The 21,309-nt window shown below is 54.4% G+C and overlaps 1 protein-coding gene, 1 long non-coding RNA gene, 1 other non-coding gene and 1 pseudogene across 12 annotated transcripts in view; 2 read left to right on the forward strand and 2 right to left on the reverse strand.

Moving 5' to 3' along the window:
* Window positions 1–454: 454 nt before the first annotated feature.
* On the forward strand, window positions 455–8,184 carry SLC25A10 (solute carrier family 25 member 10). 2 transcript variants are annotated; one of them, XM_027081018.1, is made up of 11 exons: window positions 713–810; window positions 2,837–2,956; window positions 3,525–3,639; window positions 3,728–3,776; window positions 4,032–4,073; window positions 4,939–4,982; window positions 5,132–5,202; window positions 5,485–5,577; window positions 5,916–5,993; window positions 6,905–6,961; window positions 7,051–7,268. In XM_027081018.1, the coding sequence occupies exons 1-11, from the start codon at window positions 718–720 to the stop codon at window positions 7,150–7,152; spliced, it is 864 nt and encodes a 287-aa protein (XP_026936819.1). In that variant the 5' UTR covers window positions 713–717; the 3' UTR covers window positions 7,153–7,268. The 2 variants fall into 2 exon arrangements, with proteins under 2 accessions (XP_026936818.1, XP_026936819.1); XM_027081017.1 differs by having other exon boundaries at window positions 455–810; window positions 6,905–8,184.
* LOC113606567 (uncharacterized) overlaps window positions 6,377–21,309 on the reverse strand; it is a 32,912-nt gene continuing 17,979 nt past the window's right edge. For 2 of the 9 annotated variants that reach the window (XR_003427607.1, XR_003427608.1), the window contains exons 2-6: window positions 9,331–9,509; window positions 7,392–9,030; window positions 7,098–7,148; window positions 6,781–6,915; window positions 6,377–6,433 (exon numbers count right to left, since the gene is read on the reverse strand). This is a non-coding gene — a long non-coding RNA (uncharacterized LOC113606567). The other 7 variants (XR_003427606.1, XR_003427600.1, XR_003427603.1 and 4 more) reach the window with 7 other exon arrangements.
* LOC113606710 (U6 spliceosomal RNA) lies at window positions 12,282–12,383 on the forward strand. Its single transcript, XR_003427672.1, has one exon. It is a non-coding gene; the product is annotated as a U6 spliceosomal RNA (small nuclear RNA).
* Window positions 17,897–18,390, reverse strand: LOC113606566 (cytochrome c oxidase subunit NDUFA4 pseudogene; annotated as a pseudogene).

Below are 21,309 nucleotides of genomic sequence, written 5' to 3' on the forward strand. Positions count from 1 at the left end.
GGAATTGGCTGGGCGTTCTGGGAGGGGCGGGTAGGCGGGGCGGCTAGTCTCTCCGAATTGCCTTTGTCCCTAGTTTTCCTGTAATCCGCAGGTTGGTCCTAAGGAGGTTTGCCGCAACCTCTAAGCAGCTGTACGCGTCCCGGAGTCTGCGCCGCGGGGGTGGGACACTGGGTGCAAGTCCAGGGCCGCGACAGGGGGCGGGCACTTACGGGAGGCAGGCCTCTAGGAGGGGTGGGGGCTGGCAGAGCGCCCAGGCCACTCGGGCCGTGACCTTCGCAGACGTGCCCTAGGCTCCAGGGCGGCCCCGCGGGCTGGCCGGCGCAGGGTGGGGGAGGACGCAGGTCCCTGGGGGGAGTGAGGGAGGTTCACCCGCTAGCTCCCTGCGGTTCGCGCGGCCCACACCAGTGGGGGTCCTCTAGGCGGCTCTGTGGGGCCCACAAGGTTGACCTGCCGGCCGCGGCCGCTTTAAGGCGGGGGCCCCGCCCCCGGGCTCGGGGCGGGGTCTTAAGGGCCCCGCCCCCTCGGCTCCTCCCCCGGGCCGCGCGGGCGCATTGGCTGTGCGGGGCGCGGGTGGCCGGCAGCCCTTTGAACGGGCGGCGGCGCGGAACGGGCCGTTTTGCGGCTGGGGCGGGGCTGGTGTCCGGGCTTCAAGGGCTGTGTCGGGGTCGGGGCCGGACACCTACGCTCCTCGGCGGCGGTGGCGGCGGCGTCCGGGCCATGGCGGCCGAGGCGCGCGTGTCGCGCTGGTACTTCGGTGGGCTGGCGTCGTGCGGGGCCGCCTGCTGCACGCACCCGCTGGACCTGGTCAAGGTGAGTGCGGCGCGGGGAGGGTCCGCCGAGAGGCTCTGCGTGGAGCGGGCGGCGGAGGTGCCCCATGGTCCCCACTTTGCTACCTGTGTGACCTTGGACTGGTCCCTTGGCCTCTCTGAGGCACTTTACCCTGCACTTTTGAGGACACTCGTTCTCCTGGCTGACACGTTGAGGGGGTGGTTCTCTGAGCGCAGCTGGAGGCACCCCGGCAGGACCATGCGCTCCCTCTGCCTACTGGGTGCCAAGCACACACACAGAGACGGAGGAAGGATGTGGCCGGCAACCTTGCTTTGGGCTGCTTCTTCCTGGGAGGTGGGCATCTGGAAGCCATGATCCCAAGGCTGCATGCAGGTCCTGCCCAGTGAAGGTGATTGTTTCTCCCAGGGAGAAGCAATCACTGTTTCTGCGTTTTTTTGAAGAAATGCTTATGGGGCAGAACAAGACAGAGACTCCCTTGTCCCTGAGGCAGGCCAATTTTCTGCCCTTTCCTCACCACAAACAACAAAGAAGGGCCAGAGGCACAAAGCAAATTTTGGCCAGTGGGCCCTGGGCCAGGGAACCTGGGCTGTGGTCTTGTGGGGCCTGTTGGCAAGGGCAGCCCCCTGGCCACCCCCTTCCTTATCCCCACCCAGAGCAGCCTGCACCCCACATTGGCCCCCTGGGAGGGATTGGCACCTGTGTCCTGGGCTGACCCAGCCACCCATCAAGCCTGGCCACCAGGAAAAGCAGGATTAGCAGATGTTGGGGATGGGGCTGAAGCTGGTAGCCCCTCTGGCATTTAGAGACCTGGGAGAGGCCTGCATGGCTCCTGGTAGCCCCCAGGGCCTGTGACGTGGCCTGGCAGAGCAGGGCCAGGTAGGAAGGTGCTTTTTGGTTTGTGGAGAGAGGAACCCCTTCTCATTCCTGTTTTGTTTTACTTTCTGGATGCCCGTACAGGTCCCTTTGCCCTCCTGCCTCCCCCATCGCAGGCTCGGGAGGATCAGGCTCACTGTCTCTGCCTGGATGTGGACACAGCCTCCGAGGGCTCTTGGAGCCCTCCCTGGCCCTGGGCCAGCCTAGAGTCACTTGTCCAAGGCTCCTTGGGGCGTCACTGCCCCTTGCCCCCTCCCTTCCACCCAGGTGCTATTTTGCTGCAGAGCGCTTGGGGTGGGGGTGGGAGTCTGGGAGGCCGGCAGACACAGGAATGTGGCCGCCCTCTGGCCCAGGGAGCACACAGCCCCGTGCTGGGGTGAAGCGGGCGGTGCCGGCAGCCATGGAGGCCTCCAGCAGGGGAGGCCCTGGCCAGGGTTTTTACTTCTCGTCATCGTCTTTGGAAAAAGTATCTTAAAACTCCTCGAGCTCTGCCTTTGCCCCACGTCTTGGCTGAACCCTCACCGTGGCTTCTCGCCTTCACAGAGGCTGCTGTGTGGCCGCCCTGCCCCCAGGCCCAGAGGGCCTTCTGTTCCCAGTTCACAGCACACTGAGAGAAACTGAGGCAGAAGAATCAGTAACTTGCCTCCGCGGGTCCAGCCAGGACCTGACTTGGCTGGAGAGTGTGCTGCAGGGATGGACTCTGAGGCGCCCTTCCCCCTGTGCGCCCCCGGATTCTCACCCACCTCTTCCGAGTCTCCCATGTTTCTTCAGGTCAACTCTGAGCCCCCCTAACTCTGCCTCTGTCGAGAGGCAGGCGAGGCTACAAAGTGGGGCCCTGGAGTTGCCTAGTGTCCTCATCTAAAGGGTGGAGCTGACGACTCCACCCCATGGCAGGTGGAATTGGGCTCACATGTCGGCTGGTATTGTCTCTTGTGAGATGGTGGTGTGAAAAAGAGGTTGGCGCCAGCCGTGGACACAGTCCCGGCTCCACTCCCCAGCTGGTGCCCTTTAAGGCTTCAGTTTCCTGTCTCTAAATGCGGGTGCTGGTAGCACTTGGCCCACAGGCTCAGCATGTAAAGGTGGAAGATTGTGGAAAAGGGCTTAGAGCAGAGCTGGCCCTGGTCAGCTCCAGATGGGCCGTGGCTCTGAGCAGGTGCGACCCGCTTCCCCACAGGTGCATCTACAGACGCAGCAGGAGGTGAAGCTGCGCATGACGGGGATGGCGCTGCAGGTGGTGCGCTCCGATGGCATCCTGGCTCTCTACAATGGGCTGAGCGCCTCCCTGTGCAGACAGGTACCTCTGGGGGGCTCCCCACCTCCCGGGGTAGTGGGTGGGTGGGACTCACGGCCAGGGGTCCCTTAGGTCTTGATCCCAGAGCCCACACTCAGCCCAAGGAGGCAGAGGGATCGCTGGCCTCCCCCAGGCCAGTCGCGCCTCTTGTCCACCGTGGATGCCCTGTGGGCATGGAAGCTACTTTCTCCTTTTCAAGGCTGCTTAGGAGGAAGGAACCGTAAGGCCTGGGGAGCCAGCAGCCCCCCGGGTGGGTGCAGGGCGTGGCAGTGTGAGATGTGCTTCTGCCTTGCACAGGGTTGGCCATGCTCTCACAGCCGGCCCGAGACCTCCGCCTACAGATGGGGATACTGAGGCTGGCAGGGGCGAGGCGGGAGAAGAGGAGGGTGCGGGGCCTGGACTCAGCCAGCCCTGGGTTCACGAATTGGCTCAGCTGCTTGCTGGCCGAGAGGTCCCTGGGTGTCCCTGTGGTCCACGTGGTGACGACGATGCACTGGAGGGCCAGGGGTGTGGGGGGTGCCCAGCGCCTTCCCTCCCCCTGCACCCTCTGAGCTGGGCCCCTTCTCCCCAGATGACCTACTCCCTGACTCGATTTGCCATCTATGAGACCGTGCGGGACCAGGTAACCAAGGGCAGCGAGGGCCCCCTGCCCTTCTACAAGAAGGTCTTGTTGGGCTCCATCAGTGGTGAGCAGCCGGGTGGGCAGCGGCGGGGCAGGTGGGGCGGGGGTCATGTGACCCCTTGCCAATGGTCACATGTTGGCTGTTGTGACAGGTTGTATCGGCGGTTTCGTGGGGACCCCCGCGGACATGGTCAACGTCAGGTCAGTGCAGTCCCCGAGGCTGGGGTCTTGCTGTCCCCTGGTGGGGCCGGCCTCGCTCGCTGGGGTCTCAGTGTGTTCAGCCTGGAACAAGCCACTCAGACCTCAGGGTCTGGGGCACTGGGGGATGGCGCTGAGCCTGTGGCGGGGCAGCCCTGGGCGGGGCCGGCTGCTCACTGCCAGAGGGAGCCCCTGACGCCTGCTGGGGTCTGTGGGGCGTCTGGCCCTGCCGCCCCCTGAACCCTCTGCTTGTTTCAGGATGCAGAATGACATGAAGCTGCCTCAGAATCAGCGCCGAAAGTGAGTAGCATGGTGTGCCCGGGGGTTTGGGGGATGGGGCTGAGAAGACCCCTGAGCAGCTCTGCCGGGACCCGGTGGGGACTCCAACAGGGTACCGCTCCTGTGGGGTCACGGGGAGCAGGTCGGGCGGCTGACAGCCTTTGGAATCATACATTGTGAGAGTCTGTTTTGGAATCCTGAGGGGGCTTCCAGGACCTCTGGGTTCTTCTTCCCCTGTGGGAGGACCCCGGGGTTGGGGGCTGGACTGGGAGGTGGGCAGGGGTTGGTCACTCTTTACTCCTTCTTGCACCTGTGCACGTTTGCATGAAGGGTGGTTTAGAAGTTTAAATGAGTTTGGTCTTCAAAAGGGTTTGGGAGCTGGCTGGGTGGTTGTTTTCGTGGTAAAAACACCGTTTTGCGTGAAACCTAAGACACTGGATTCTGAGGCCCTGTTTATGGACCGATGCTGTGATAAACGCTGGGCACTGGTATCAGCCAGTTCAGGGAGAAGTGTGGCTCCAGGTGACCCCACTGGCCACTCGCTGGCCAGAGCATAGGCTGTGGGGAAGGGGGCCCGGCACGGCGTCCCATCCTCTCGCCCCTGGTAACGGCCTGCAGACAGGACTAGCCTCAGAGCTGGCAGCCCGCGCCCCCCCCCCAACAGAGGGTGTTTTCCTGTGGAACTTGGGATCTTCAGGCCCTGAAGTCCCCTGAGCAGGGAGACTGCTCTGAGCTGTCAGAAAAGGCCATTGTTCTCTGGCCCCTGTGGCACTTTGACTTCCTCCTGGCCTGTGATGGGGGCATGGCCTGTGATGGGGAGGACCTTCCCAAGGGAGCCAGTGGTCAGGAAGAGCTTCACATGGGCCCACTCTCTGTCCCCTGGCAGCTATGCCCACGCCCTGGACGGCCTGTACCGCGTGGCCCGAGAAGGTGAGAGGGGAGGTCCTTTGCACGGTGGGGGCCTGGGGCAGCCTCCAGCTGGGACCCAGGAGCGGGCCTAGGGAGAGCGCTGTTAAGGACTTGGGGGGAGGCCGGAGGGGTTTGGGCCGGGCACCCAACCTCTTCCCTTCCCCCGACAGAGGGTCTGAAGAAGCTGTTCTCGGGCGCAACTATGGCGTCCAGTCGAGGGATGTTGGTCACCGTGGGCCAGGTAGGGCTTCCGCTTGGGGTGGGACTCGGGCAGCATCTGGGGGGCCTGGTCGCAGCCCTCTGAGAGGTCCCAGAGGAAGGCAGTGGGCACAAACACACATGGGGCCGGGGAGGTGGGCTCAGGCCGGCCTGGGCCTCATCTGTCCGCCCAGGTGTGGTGACGGTGGATGACCCACAGAGCATGTACTTGGCCAGTCCAGCTGGTGTCATCGTGGGCCCCATCTGCTTTCCCCTGAGCTGTGGGCTGTCCCTTGGGCCCTGAGCATCCCTGCTCCCCCAACAGCTGTCCTGCTATGACCAAGCCAAGCAGCTGGTTCTCAGCACGGGGTACTTGTCCGACAGCATCTTCACTCACTTTATCGCCAGCTTCATTGCGGTGAGTGGCGGGGGTGGGGCCCTGACCAGCCTTGGGAGCTGAGGGCGCCTGGGATGAGCAAGGGCTCAGAACGGCAGGAGGCTTTGGCCCATCTGGCGGCTGCCCCTCTCAGGCTGCATTAGTAGGCGCCAGGGTCCTGGGGAGGAGGCCATGGATTCCCCCAGAGCCCAGGCCAAGACTGTTCCTGTTGTCCTCCATGGCCCTGGGGGTCCAGGATAGTCCTGTGGTGAGGGGGGTGAGGGAGGTGAGGGGGGTGAGGGAGGTGAGGGGAGTGAGGGAGGTGAGGGGTGCCCACCCGCCCTGCCTGGCAGACCCATTGGCGACGACCTGCCTTCCAGGGTGGATGCGCCACATTCCTGTGCCAGCCCCTGGATGTGCTGAAGACCCGGCTGATGAATGCCAAGGGCGAGTATCAGGTGAGTGGGGGCCTCGCCCTGCTGCTGCTGCTGGGTGAGCCTGTGTCCTTGTGCCAGGGTGTGGATGAGGCTCTGCCCCTCCACCCATGACTGCATCCCTCCCGGTTGCCGTCAGGCCTGCAGCAGCCTGGGCTCTGTGTGTGTTTTTGTTTTTTTTAAATAATTTGTTTATTTATTTATTTATCTTTGGCTGTGTTGGGTCCATTGTTGCTGCGCGCGGGCTTTCTCTAGTTGCGGCGAGCCGGGGGCTACTTTTCGTTCCGGTGCGCGGGCTTCTCACTGCGGTGGCTTCTCTTCTTGCAGAGCACGGGCTCTAGGCGTGCAGGCTTCAGGAGTTGGCACGTGGGCTCTAGAGCGCAGGCTCAGTAGTTGTGGCGCACGGACTTAGTTCCTCTGCAGCACGTGGGATCTTCCCAGACCAGGGCTCGAACCTGTGTTCCCTACATTGGCAGGTGGATTCTTAACCACTGTGCCACCAGGGAAGCCACCTGTATGTGTTTTTAAATCAGATTCTTTGACTCGTTAACAGAGGCAGTTGGATCACTGCAGTCAGTGAAACTCGGCACGGTGCAGGTCGGCAGGTCCAGCGCCTGGGGCCAAGCACCTGTCCGAGGCTCCCTCCATCACGCACAGTGTCTTCTGTGCCTTTATGGCAGCCGCTCAAGCACCGTAGGTGCCTGGCAGGTCAGCCTGGCCCTGGGTGGTTTTTCAGATTCTAGTTTTGCCTGGTTAGTGGGCAGGGCAGCCCTTGACCTTTGTGCCTGCCAACCCCACCTCCCGTGTTTACCTTTGAACTTGCAGGCTGCTTTGCACACTCATGCCTGCCATCAGGTGCGGGGGTGGGGGGTGGGCGTTTGTGCCTTTCGAGAAGCAGCTTTCCATCTTATTGCATTATCTTGCGTTTTTTGCAGGGTGTTCTGCACTGTGCCATGGAGACAGCGAAGCTTGGGCCGCTGGCCTTTTACAAGGTTAAGCAGGGGCGTGGCTGGGGCAGGGGGGCAGGGCAGGGGGGTTCCCTCCAGGGCTATCTTCACATCCCCCCTCCTCTCTCCCTCAGGGCCTCGTGCCTGCCGGCATCCGCCTCATGCCCCACACCGTACTCACGTTTGTGTTTCTGGAGCAGCTTCGCAAACACTTCGGCATCAAAGTGCCGTCCTGATGTGGCCGTAGGAGCAGATGGGTCATGCCCAGCCCCCTGCCCCAGTATTTTCCAGAGTCCTGGAGGGTCAGCAGCTGAGCGCTGCCCTGAGCCCAGCACCTGCCCGCCGTGCTCCGACCCCCTCCTCCCTGGCTCAGGACCCCCGCCCCAGCCTGCCTGGCCAGCCCAGTAACCATCGTCCCCTCCTGAGCTGCTGCCCACACCTCCACCCCCTGCTGCCCACCCCAGGCTCTCCCCACCTGATGTCCAGCGGCCTCCTCTGCACACCAGTGACTCCCTCAGAGGAAGGTGTCTAGGCCCCAGGTTCAGTTTTCTCTCTCCCCAAGTAGGCAGTTAACCCTGGAGTTGGGAGGGGCAGGCTGTCCAGGCTTTCTGCAGTCTGGAGTCTCCAGCCCCTGTAGTCTCTTCCTTTCACTAAGCCCAGGGCCCCCAGCACTGTCTTCCAGCAGCTTCCACCGAGGACCTGGGTGATAGAGTGGGGGTGTGGACCCCCGGCATCGCTCACCAAATGACCCGTGCACCTGCACTTTCATCCCAGGAGAGGGACCATAGCTTTTATGATGTTCTCAAAGGTAGCTGCGCACCCACAGCTGCCGGGCCAGGGCAGAATGAGTACCCAGGAGGGAGGGTCTGGGTGTGACCCACAGGTGCCCCACACCCCTGCCCCCCCGGTCCAGCCCATCCCCAGTTGCTTTAACAATCAATCAGTTTCACCAAAACCTCTCAGTGCCAGCAGGCGGCTGCTGCCTTCATGGAGCGGGCAGTGTCCCCTCCTGGCTCCCTGAGCAGGAGTGGCATGTCCACAGGGGCTCCTGTCTACACAGCGGTCACTTGCAAGGTCCCCAGCAGCTGATCAGCCAAAACGCCACTGCCCAGGTTCCACTGCCACAGCAGCCTGCAGATGGGCTGGGAGCTGCATCTGTCCGCCTCCCCCAGTCACCTGGCCACTGTGCCACACCCCCCGCCCCCCCAGCAAGTGGCCAGCACTTCCACGTCGCCCTACAGGGGTGTTAATAAAGGACGGTGAAGTGCTGGGTCTGGTTTCTGTGTCCAGGCCACTAACTAGTCTGCCTCGCTGTCTCAGGCTACAAGACCATCCTCTGCACCCTCCAAGGAGAGCTCTTGGGTTTATGGAGGAGTAGGGCCCAGAGGAGGGGAGAAGCTGCAGCCCTGCCTGGGTACACTGGGATGGCCTGTGGACAGATGGCTGGGGCGAGAGCAGGGCCTGCACATTTAGGGGTGGTCAGTGTTGAGGTCCTGGATCCAGGTCACTGTGGATCCCACAGGGCTGCCCCTTCCCAGCAAGCATCTGGTGCTACAAACCCCCTAGGAATAAGAGTTCCCAGTAGGACTGGCTGGTCTCCCTAGAGGTGCCCCTTGAGTCAGAGCCCTGGGGTTTTGGACACTGGCCTATTGTCCAGCAAACCCAGAAGGGCCTGGGAGACCCTGGTTCTATGGGCTGCAGACCCTCAGACAGACAGGCTAGGGCAGGAGCTGGTGAGAGTACCATCCTGAGGCCTTTTGATGTCCCAGGACAGGTGGAAGCTGCCCCAGGGCTCCTGCTGCCCCAGCCAGGGGACAGGACAGATGCCCTGGGCAGTTCATTCAGACATCAACGCCTCTGGCACCCCAGCCGTGAAGCAAGGAGAACTGTGGAGCATTTCAAGCAGATAAAAAGTAGAATTTTAGGTCGTGGTGATAGTTGCACAGCTCTGTAACCTGATAACCACTATATCGCAACAAAGCTGTTACTTTAAAAAACAACAGGGCTTCCCTGGTGGCGCAGTGGTTGGGAGTCCGCCTGCCGATGCAGGGGACACGGGTTCGTGCCCCGGTCCGGGAAGATCCCACGTGCCGCAGAGCCTGCGCGTCCGGAGCCTGTGCTCCGCAATGGGAGAGGCCACAACAGTGAGAGGTCCATGTACCGCAAAAAAATAAAAAATAAAACCCACATGCCCCCACCCCCACCCCAGCCTCAGCGGTGAGCTCTCACCAGACTCATGTTGAGGTGTTCACACCCCACAGACCCTCCCCACCCCTGGATTATTTGGAAGCAAATCCCAGATGTCCTGTCATTTATAGATAAATACTTCACAAGTCTCTGAAAATGCTCTTTAAGAAAATCTAACATAACTACAATAGTAACTAACACGTAGGAAACAAAGTGGCCCGTGTTACCATCATCAGATTTCTCGGTTGCCACATGCGTGTTGTCAAGTTGGTTTCGTTTGAATCCAGTCCAGCTGAGGTCTCCTACTCACATCTCTCTATTGCCGGCGTCCCCTCCCCATCCTTTCTTCACAGGATAAGCCAGGTCCTTGATCCAGCTGCCTCTCCTTCCTCCGTCTGTGAATTTCCTAAAACCAGCAGATGGATCTGGATTAGGGTCACATTTCTGGGCTACTGTACAGGGTATGGAGTGCATGTCCTGCCTCAGCGTTTGGGCGCGAGGCAGCTACTGGCCTGGAAATGCATGGTCGGTGTGGGGGGCTGGGGTGCGGGCCAGACTTCCTGGGCCCTGGGCAGGTGGGGGGGTGGGGGGGTCTCACAAGGAGCCTCGCCCTGGGTCTGGCCTGATGCTGCCCCCGCGCTCAGGCTGGAGCCCCACTGAAGCGGCTGGAACCCAGAGCCCACACTGTAAAGCGGGAGCGGTGAGGGCACGTGGCTGTTCGTGGGGCAGGCTGCTTGTCTCGGACCCCTGGCAGGTTGAAAAGGCAGCGTAGTTCAGAAATGCTGACCACACAGGGCCGCGTTCTCTGTCCTGAAAGCTGCTTTGGTTTGGAGCGTTGGGATCCTCTTTCCTTGCCTGCGAAAGTGCCCGGGCAAGCCGGGAAGTTGGCATTTCACCAGCCTCCTTCCAGCCCAGCCAGTTTATGTGGCGCTCCCTGGACCAGTGTGTGGTGGGGGGAGGAGCCCAGTCTGGTTTGGGGTGGGGCACTGCAGGGTGGGGGTGCAGAGGGTAGTGAAGGGATGCTAGGTTTCCAGGTAGGCCATGGGGGTGGGCTTCGGGCACAGTGCCTGCCCACCCGCCCTGCAGAGGCCCAGCTTCCTGGACAGGGGCACAGAGGGGGGAAAGAAAACGAGACAGACCGGGGGCAGCAGGAAGGTTGGGGCAGGTCAGGGGCAAGGCCCTTCCCCAGGGAGTTCTCCACTTTTGTGGGTTCAGAACCAGCCTGAGAAGGTGAGCTAAGCAGTGGGCCGGCCCCACCTGCAGGTCACCTGACCCCAGGTAAGGAAGCATGGATTTCACACTCTGGCAGGGAAGCAAGTTCAGCATTTCATGACTCAATCTCCACCTTTCTTTCTTAAAGAAAGACGATCGTTTACAAAAAGTTACACAATGAGTAGCCGTTGTCAAGAAGTTTCAACAAGGGTGCCAAGACAAGGCAGCAGGGAAGGACGGTCTTTTCAACAAATGGTTTTGGACATCCACGTGGAGAATGAGCTTGGACCCTCCCACACACATGCACAAACCGCCTGGAAATGGATCACAAAGCTGAAACTATAAACCTTGTAGAAATGAACGAAGACCCTGCAAATGAGAACAAGCGGGGCTGTGTACTCAGCTTGCTGTAGCAGGGAGACAGCCCCATCACTTGCATGTTGGCAGAGACTCAAAGGCAGGCAGAGGAGGGGCCAGCTTCATAGTGAAAGGGGGGCTCAGGTGCGCCCCGAGTGGGCTCGGGGAAGCTGTGGGCGGCCAACTGGAGGTGCTGCAACCTGTGTGGTTGCTTAGGGGAGCCTACTTGGCTTTCTCTGATTGGTCCTGAGCTGGAAGCGGAGGCAGAAATTAGGGAAGCTGGCAGGTGTTGGCCAAGTTTGGGCCGGTTGCTACAGGGGCTCAGAAACACACATCCACACAGAAACTTGCACAGGCATCTTCAGAACAGCATTACTCATAACGCCGAAAAGGTGGCAACAGCCCAAATGTCCGTTCCCTGATGAACAGATAAGTAAAATGTGGTATATTTTGTACAATGCAATACTATTTGGCCATAAAAAGGAAGGAAACGCTGACGCACTACAGCATAGATGAACCTTGAAAACATTACGCTGCGCTGGGTGGAAGAAGCCAGTCACTAAAGACCACATATTATTATGTGATTCCATTTGTATGAAGTGTCCAGATCAGGCAAATCCAGAGACAGGAAGTAGATTAGTGGTTGCCAGGAGCCGGGATGGGGTGTGAGGAAGGGGGAAGTGACTACTGAAGGAGACTGGTTTCCTTTTGGACTCATGAAAATGTTCCAAATGTAGTATAGTGATGGTCGCACAATTCTATGGATATACTAAAAATCACTGAATTGTGCACTTTATTTTTTTTTAAATAAATCTACTTTTTTTTGGCCACGTTGGGTCTTTGTTGCTGTGCACGGGCTTTCTCTAGTTGTGGTGAGCGGGGGCTACTCTTTGTGGTGCATGGGCTTCTCACTGCAGTGGCTTCTCTTTTTGGGGAGCACGGGCTCTAGGTACGTGGGCTTCAGTAGTTGTGGCAGGCAGGCTCAGTAGTTGTAGCTCGCGGGCTCAGTTGTTCCGCGGCATGTGGGATCTTCCTGGACCAGGGCTTGAACCCGTGCCCCCTGCATTGGCAGGAAGATTCTTAACCACTGCGCCGCCAGGGAAGCCCAAATTGTGCACTTTGAATGGAGGGATTGTATGGTATGTGGTAACCAAGGTTTTCGCTCCTTGACCAAACTCTAGCCAGGTTCCTCTGGGCCTGCTTCTGCATCAGGCCTAGAAAGCCTTGGTTTCTGACAGCTCAAGCCGCATCCCCGGGGTGACTCCAGCCCCCCTTAAAGTGCCCGCCTGAGGACGGGCATCTCGGGTCTCTGTGGGAAAACAGAGGCTTACCTTGGACAAGCGCTGTTCATGAACCAGATGGGGGCCTCAGGGTCCAGGCGCCTGCATGCTTTAACTGTCTGCTGCCTGACTCCACTAAGCTACCCCTCCCAATTCCCACATTCTCACTTTAAAACACCAGTCACCGCCACACAAATCGAAATTGAGTTCAATTCACCCTGGAATTGTCCCCACTGCGAGTATAGTGCTGATTAGAACCTGCCCTTTGCACTTCACCATCCAGCTGTGTTTATCTCTGACATCGGACTGTGTCTCAGTGATGCTGTCTGGTGCTCCCTCTGGCAGCACATATATGAAATTGGAATGATACAGAGATTAGCATGACCCTGTGCAAGGGCGACACGCAGATTTGTGAAACGGTCCATATTTTTTCAATTTAAAAAAAAATTCAAGCAATACAGAATGGTGGAGAGAAGAGAGCAAAGCAAATAAAAAATATGCTTCCATGTCTATCCATGCCTCGTCAGCCGGTGTGGGTGTAGATGACACAGAAAGAAAACTTCTCGTTAAGATGGGATCATATCGGGACTTCCCTGGTGGCGCAGTGGTTCAGAATCCACCTGCCAATGCAGAGGACACAGGTTTGAGCCCTGGTCCGGGAAGATCCCACGTGCCTCGGAGCAACTAAGCCCGTGCACCACAACTACTGAGCCAGCACTCTAGAGCCTGCGAGCCACAACTACTGCAGCCCACGTGCCACAACGACTGCAGCCCGCATACCTAGACCCTGTGCTCTGCAACAAAGAGAAGCCACCGCAATGAGAAGCCCGCGCACCGCAACAAAGAGTAGCCCCGCTCTCCACAACTGGAGAAAGCCCACACACAGCAACGAAGACCCAACACAGCCAATCAATGAATCAATCAATCCATCAATCAATCAATTTATTAAAAAAAGATGGGATCACAGCATATGTCATCATTTATAATGTTTCATAAAAATGTTAAATCTCGTATTCATTACACGTTTTGCTTAGAAGGGAGATGAATATATTTAACTTGGAAAAAAGAATTGGGTTGATGCAAGGAACACATTAAATGAGGGATGCAGGTGCCACGCCCACAGAGCCAGAGGTGGTCAGAGAGCCACACTGATATGATGGACCCTGGGGACTTTGGGGAAAAGAGGGGACGTGAGGACATCTTTGTGATGTACACACTCCTCACAAGTGCCCATCCTGCTCAGGCCCACCCCCTTTTAAAAAAAATATTTATTTATTTGGTTGCACCGGGTCTTAGTTACAGCTTGCAGGATCCCTAGTTGTGGCATGCATGTGGGATCTGGTTCCCTGACCAGGGATAGAACCCAGGTCCCCTGCATTGGGAGCACGGAGTCTTATCCACTGCGCCACCAGGAAAGTCCCTGCTCCGGCCCTTTGAACCAGCCCTTCATAGAATTTTGGATCCTGGAATGAGGCTGCTGGCATTTGGGACAGCTGGGGACGAGGCGTGAATCTTGAAATCAGCCCAAAGGAGCACAGAGGGCCAGATGGAGCAGGTAAGGGCAGGCAGCCTGGGAAGGGAGCTGGCCTCCACCAGCCAACCCAGGGACGTGGCTGCGCCATCCAGGTCCTCCCTGCCTTACTCCCTTGTTACTGCCAATGGTCAGTCTATGTGTTTATAAATATTTGTTTCAAGTTGGTTCACCACAATACAAATTTGCACACACAGCAGGGTTTTCTGGGGATAATTTACTTCCTTCCAGACAAACCCGGGCCCTGACCCCTCCCCAGAAGAACAACCACTGCCACCAGGTATTTTCCCCACGTTGCTTAAATTTAACAGAAAAAATAAAAACAGAAGTGAGGTGGAAGAATCTCCAGTCATTGGAAAGTATTTATGTTTTACGAGAGATATTAGTTCCCAAAAGATGATGGAAACACCGGGAAAGAGGAGTCACTTGGTTTGGTTCCCCTCCTTCTGACACCACCCTCTCCCCCACCTCCTAACTGCTGACAAGCTGGAGGGACCAAAAGGCGGTGGCAGGAGCACCCAACACAGCACCCAGAGGCCCAGTACCACCTCTGGGAGGCTGCTCTGAGCTCGGCTCCCACAGCTGCCCTCCCCATCTCCAGGGGCTGGGCAGCGGCCTTCCCAACCACCCAACTGCCTGGCAGTGGCAGGGGCTGGGGGGCGTGTGCAGCTTGTCCTCATGGCCAAGTTGCCGTCCTGCTGGTGCTACAAGCTGGGGGTCTGTCCCTGGAGCTCAGATCCATGCTCGGTGGCCAGGAGGACCCCTTCTCAGGGCTGATGGGAGTGGGGATCCTGCCCTCTCCTTGCCCACACCTGTGACCCTTAAGGACGCCCATCCCGTTGTGTCCCATCCTCACAGCCACACTGTAATAGGGAAGAACTTTTGTATTCTATTACATGTTAATTGCTAAAGGGATGTTGCCTATAAGCTTAAATTATACATAATGGCCCATCTCTGGGAACCCTGCCTCCCAGGTAATGAGCATTAAGCTAAAATACCTTTGTTTAGCTCACAAGAAACATCCTGACCAGGCCCACCTGTGAATGACTGCAGAGAGGAAGAAATTAACACATCCCCTCCGGAGGCTGACCTGAACCAGGAAATGCTTGACTTTGACTCCCTCCCTTAGTATAAAAGAAGCCTGAATTCTAACTCAGGTAAGATAGTTCTTTGGAGCACGAGCCCACCATCTTCTCAGTTTGCGGGCTTTCCAAATAAAGCCGTTATTCCTTGCCCCAACAATTTGTCTCTCGATTACTGGCCTGTCATGCGGCAAGCAGTACGAGCTTAGACTCCGTAACACGCCATAGCTTTACGTCATCGAAATCTAAACACTAAATGCTGTGTTTTGTGTATCTTTGTTGCACAGAGGTTTTGCCTCCGTCCCGTTTGTAACAGCTGAGCTCTGGTCTTGATTCTGCTCGAGGACGCCCAAGTCCCCCCCGCCAACCCCGCCCTCCCTGGGGGCCTGGAGGGCCATCCAGTGTCCAGGACCAAGGGGGCCTGTCCCGGCCTCCTGGGAGGAGGCGGTTGGCGGTCCTGCTCCCACCCTGGCCTCTCCAGCAATCTTCTCACCCGCCTGCCCGGATTTCATTTGTGGGTGGTCTTTCCCAGAAAGGCTGGGCGGGATCGGAGGTCTGGGGTCTGCCTGTCGCCTTTGGGCCTGAACCACAGCTTGGCTTCTGAAAGCTTCCAGATCCCACCTCCCCTGTAAACACTGACCCGATTCCCCACCCTCTCAGGGTGACAGGCTTGTTCTGAGTTGAGGCCTAAATGACTCTTTAGGCCTGAATGTCAGTGACAACCAGGATGTTTGTCTCGGGGTCGTCCTGGTACAGTTCCTGGAGCCACAGGGCTGCCCTTGGTCTGCACGTCAGCTCCTCCCAGTCCCTGCTTGGCCTCTGCGGTGTCTTCGAGGACATTTTCTGCCTGAGTTACAGGGTCACCTCTGACCATTTCTCTGCCCTCGACCTTCCTGAGTGTCTGTCCTAGCGTTTCTAGTCCGTGTCCTGCTGTCCACGCCCTCCAGCCCTTTGCTCCCTCAGCCGCCCCTCCCTCACCATGGCCGTGTCCCCTCCTCTCTGAGAGCGGACGGATAATTGGAGCGATTCCTCTAGTTCTTTCTGATGCCCTTGGCCCCTGATTGGGTTAACTCTCCATGACTGGGTGTTTGGCGTGTCTCCGCGCAGGCTGCGGACTTTCTTTTTCTGCCCCCCTTTCCTTCCTCTGTTTCTGGCACCCCTTTTGCAGGTCACTCTGCCCCTTATCTGGGCCTGCCTCGTTTCTGACCCCGCTGCTCTGAAGCAGTTCAGTTCCCGGGCTCCTCGGGCGGCTGCCCTCCCTCCACCCTGGCCCAGGGCCCAGGGCCTCCCGGGGGACCTGCCCCAAGAGGGTGGAGCCAAAGGGGGTGCTACCTGGCTGCCCAGTCCCAGGGCCGGTGCTCAGGGAGACCAGGAGCAGAGGCCTCCCCGCCCTCCGTGCGCTGGTCTCTCTGGCCAAGGTGCTCCAGCTGCTGGGTTCGGGCCTGCGGTGACAGAGCCGGGACGTGGCTCCCACGAAGGGGCTGAAGAGAGGCCAGCTGCTGACCATCGGGCCGAGTGGCCTCCCTGTGGCTTGTGGCTCTCACAGCACGGCCACTAGGTTCCAGAGGGACCTTCCCAGAGCCAGTGTTCCAGAAGACCACTTGAGAGGTTTTAATAGTTTCCCTGAGGGGACTTCCCTGGTGGTGCAGTGGTTAAGACCCCCTGCTCCCCAGGGAGATCAGCTCCGTGCTCTGCGACAACCTAGAGGGGTGGTGTAGGGAGGGTGGGAGGGAAGCTCAAGAGAGAGGGGATATGGGGATGTATGTATGCTTATGGCTGATTCACTTTGTTGTACAACAGAAACTAACACAGCATTGTGAAGCAATTATACTCCAATAAAGATCTATTAAAAAAAAAAAAAAGACTCCGTGCTCTCAATGCAGGGGGCCTGGGTTTGATCCCTGGTCAGGGAACTAGATCCCACATGCCACAACTAAGAGTTTACATGCCTCAACTAAGGAGTCCACCTGCCACAACTAAGACCCAGCGCAACCAAAAGAAAAAGTTTCACTGATGTGTCATTTATCCTAACACACGATGAACTGCACACAATCACAGTGCAGTTTTAGAAGTTTGTGCAGACAATACACCCTGAAAGCATCACCCCAGGCCAGATGGCAAACATCACCCCCCAAAGTTTCCTCCTGCCCCTCTTCGTTCTCCCCATTCTCGGACAATCACTGACAGGCTGTAGATTCCTATAGATTCATTTCATGGAGTTCTATACTCTATACTTTCATGTAATGGAAACACGTAACGTTCTCTCTTTTTGTCTGACTTCCTGGCTCAGCATAAGTACTCTGAGGTCCATCCAAGTTGTTCACGACATCTTACGCTGGCACCATCCCACTGTATGGACGGAGATGCCTCAGTGTGCTTGTACACTCACTCCCTGATGGACACTAGGGCTGTCTCCAGTTTGGGGATATTACAAATAAAGCAGCTATGAAAACTCATGTACGATGTTTGTACGGACATACATGCACTTTCGTTTCTCTTGGTAAAAACCACTAAGAAAGTGACAAACTGTTTTCCAAAGTGGTTGTACCATTTTCATCCACTGGTAGCAGAGGAGTTTCAACTCCCACCAGCACTTGGTAGAGTCAGTCTTCTTAACTTTAGCCATTTTCATAGTGTGTAGTGGGGTCTCACTGTGGTTCTAATTTACATTTTCCTAATGACTAAAGATGTGGAGCATCTTTCATGGGCTTATTTGTCATCTATGTATCTTCTTTGGTGAGGTATCTGTTCAAATGCTTTGACCATGTTTTTACAATTAAATTGTTTTCTTTTTATTGAATTTTGAAAAACATAACCCCACCAAGTTATTTCAATTTTCCTTGTGGGAAGATTTTAGTTTAGTTTAGTTTAGTTCCTTTTTTTTTTTTGGCCACACGGCATGCGGAATCTTAGTTCCCCAACCAGGGATCCAACCCTTGCCCTCGGCAGTGAAAGCATAGAGTCCTAACCACTGGACCGCCAGGGGATTCCCAAGGGAAGATTTTAAACTAACAGTTCCATTTCTTTAATAGATACAGGGCGATTCTGGTTATCTACTTCATTGGTGAGCTTTGGTAGTTTGTGTTTTTCAAGGAATTTGTCAAAGGTATTGGCATAGAGCTGTTTATAATATTACCTTATTATTCTTTTAATCACTATTGATTACTAATTGTTCATGTTTTCTAAGTTATGCATTTAAGGCGATAAAGTTTTTCCTCTGAGACTGACTTGGGCTCTATTCCACAAGTTTTTGACCAATAGTGTTCTCTCATTATTTGTCATTTAAAATTTTTAATTTGCTCTTTTACTCAAGAGTTAGTTATCTGAAGACTTTTTTTTTAAGTTTCAAACTATTTATCAATCAGTGTAAACCCCATCACAATACACCAACATGATTTTGTGCGTTTAGAGGGGAAATAGTTCCTGGTTAAGTGGAAAATTGTGCAGATGGCTTCTGGAAGAATTTCATTCTAAACTGCTTTACAGTGAAACATTTAATTTAGAAGTCTGGACCTTCTCTCTTCAGTTTGCTGTAATCTACATTCACTGAGTAGAACTTGTACTGATCACTGGGACCCAGTTTGTTCCAGGGTTCTGGGTTATTCTCTCTGTCCCAACTGACATCTGGATTGAACAATGCCAGGTGCAAAACATACAGCGCTGCTCCAGTACCTCCCGCTCCAATAAATATGAAGAGGGGGATCGAGCTAGGATGCCCCTTGGCCTGACCGATGATCTGGTGGATCATGGTTGCGACAGAAGCCTCGAGTCCAGACGGAGAGAACGACAAACTTGCAAAGCCTCTTATTTTTTAAAATAAGACAAATCCATAATTATAGCTGGAGACTTCACCACCTCTCTCTCAGTAGTTGACAGAAAACTAGACAGAAAATCACCCGGGATGTAAAAGACCTCAGCATCATCAACCAACAGGATCTAATCGGCATTGATCGGACATTCTACCCACAACAGCAGGACACAACTTCTTTTCACAACACAGCGTACTAGCCACCATACAATCACGATCATGGCAAGCCACCAGGAGTCACTTGGACACACATTCTGTTGAAACGCCTCAACAGATTTACGTGAGTTGAAATCATACAGATTATGTCTCTGACCACAGTGGACTCAAACTAGAACTCTTCAACAGAAAGATAACAAGAAAATCCAAACACTTGGAAAGTAAACAACACATTTCAAAATCATTAGTGGGTCAAAAGAGGGAAACTACAAAATAAGGTGAACTGAATAAAAATGAAAATACAACATACAAAAATGTGTGGGCAGCAACAAACAGGGTTTAGAGGGAAATTCATAGCATTAAATGTTTATATTAGAAAAGACTATGTAAGAATGTATTTTTCAAATGAAAAAAATGTAAACTTCTACCTTACGAACTAGAAAAAGAAGAGCAAAGATAAACCGAAAGCAAGCAGAGGGAAATTCTAAAGGCGGCAGAAATCAATTAAAATGTAAATGGACAAATAATAGAGCAAATCAATGAAACAAAAAGCATTTCTTTGAAAAGATCAATCAAACTGACAAATGCTAGAAAAACTGATAAATGCGGACATCACTACAGATCTTTCAGACACCGAAAGGAAAGTAAGGGAATATTACAAACAACGATAAAAATTTGACAATTTAGATGAAATGGAACCAATCCTAGAAAAGCATAAATTACCACAACTTACCCAATTTGAAATGGATCATGGGAATAGCCGCATAACTATTATGGACATTGAACTCATAATTTTAAAAATCCCAAAGAAAGAACTCTCCAGCCCAGATGGTTTCAGGGAGAATTCTACCAACATTGAAAGAAAAATTTTACACAATCTCGTCCAGAAAATAGAAGAGGAGGAGATACTTCTCAATTCATTTATGAAGCTAGTATTACCCAGATACCATAACCAAACAAAGACAATACAAAATAAGAAAACAAGAGACAAACAATTCTCGCGATATAGGTGCAAAAAACCTACAGCTAACATTATACTTAACAATGAAAGACTGAATGCTTTCCCTGTAAGTCAGAACGAGGCAAGGCTGTCCACTCTCACCACCTTTGTGCAGTGCAGTACCGGAGGTTCTAGCCAGTGCATGAAGATGAGAAAATAAAATAAAAGGCAGCCATACATGAGAAGGAAGAACTAAAACTGCCCCTATTTCGGATGATATGACTGTCTATGTAGAAAATCCCAAGGATGCTACAAAAGAAAACAACAAAACAAAACAAAAAACCTCCTAGAACTAAATTTTTCTTTTTAGGGTAAAAAGAAAGTTGTTTTTGGTTTTTTTTAAGAATGCCATATTCTTAGAAACTAAAATGTGCACTCCTAAGTAACAGCTGCTGAAGAGACAATCACAACAGAAATTATGAAAAATTTAGAATTGCCCAACAACGAAAATATGACACATCGAAAGTTGCAACACTGAAGGGAAGCTTATAGCCTTAAATGCATTTATCACAAAACTATGTTAAAAAAAAAAGTATCTAAGCATTCAACTCAAGCAATTACAAAAAGAACGGAGTAAATCCCAGAGAGAGCAGAAGAAAGTACCAAAGATAAGAACAGAAACGAATGAAATAGAAATTGACTAACAATAACTCAAAACTGGTACTTTAAAAAGATGTGTCAGGGCTTCCCTGGTGGCGCAGTGGCTAAGAATCTGCCTGCCAGTGCAGGGGACACGGGTTCGAGCCCTGGTCCGGGAAGATCCCACATGCCGCAGAGCAACTAAGCCCGTGCGCCACAACTAGTTAGCCTGTGCTCTAGGGCCCGCAATCCACAACTACTGAAGCCCGCGTGCCTAGAGCCCATGCTCTGCAACAAGAGAAGCCACCGCAATGAGAAGCCTGCGCACCGCAATGAAGAGTAGCCCCTGCTCACTGCAACTAGAGAAGGCCCGCACTCAGCAACAAAGACCTAACGCAGCCAAAAATAAAATAAAAATAATAAAATAAAATAAAAAGATGTGTCAAATCATCACACCACTAACACGTCCAACAAGGACAATGAGAAAAGACACAAATCTGCAACAAGAGAAAACGTACAAAAGAAATATTAGAGATTGAAATTATTAGTGAATCCTACAAACAACTTGATACCAGTACATTTGAAAGGGAAGAAGAAATGGGTAAGACTCTAGAAAAACACAGAGGCTGAATGTACACTGGGACAATGGCTACTAGATACGCCAGCAGAACTTGGCCGGCCCCAAACGGCCAGGACTTGGCCAACACCTGCCAGCTTCCCTAATTTCTGCCTCCGCTTCCAGCTCAGGACCAATCAGAGAAAGCCAAGTAGGCTCCCCTAAGCAACCACACAGGTTGCAGCACCTTCAGTTGGCCGCCCACAGCTTCCCCGAGCCCACTCGGGGCGCACCTGAGCCCCCCTTTCACTATGAAGCTGGCCCCTCCTCTGCCTGCCTTTGAGTCTCTGCCAACATGCAAGTGATGGGGCTGTCTCCCTGCTACAGCAAGCTGAGAACACAGCCCCGCTTGTTCTCATTTGCAGGGTCTTCGGTTATAGCCACAATATGTATTACCAAAATTCACACAGGCACACCAGATCTAGCTGGTTTCACAGGTGAATTTTTACTAAGCATTCATGGAGCAGAAAAATCGCTATCTTAAAAAAAAAAAATCGTTATCTTAAAAACTTCACAGAAGGCTAGCATGATCTCAACTCCAGAATGAAAATGAAAAGACCAATCTAATTTCTCATCATAAATGCA

Source organism: Aethalodelphis obliquidens, unplaced genomic scaffold, assembly GCF_003676395.1.
Source record: "Aethalodelphis obliquidens isolate GAN/ISIS:26980383/991018 unplaced genomic scaffold, ASM367639v1 scaffold44, whole genome shotgun sequence".
In the NCBI taxonomy this organism is placed as follows: Eukaryota; Metazoa; Chordata; class Mammalia; order Artiodactyla; family Delphinidae; genus Aethalodelphis; species Aethalodelphis obliquidens.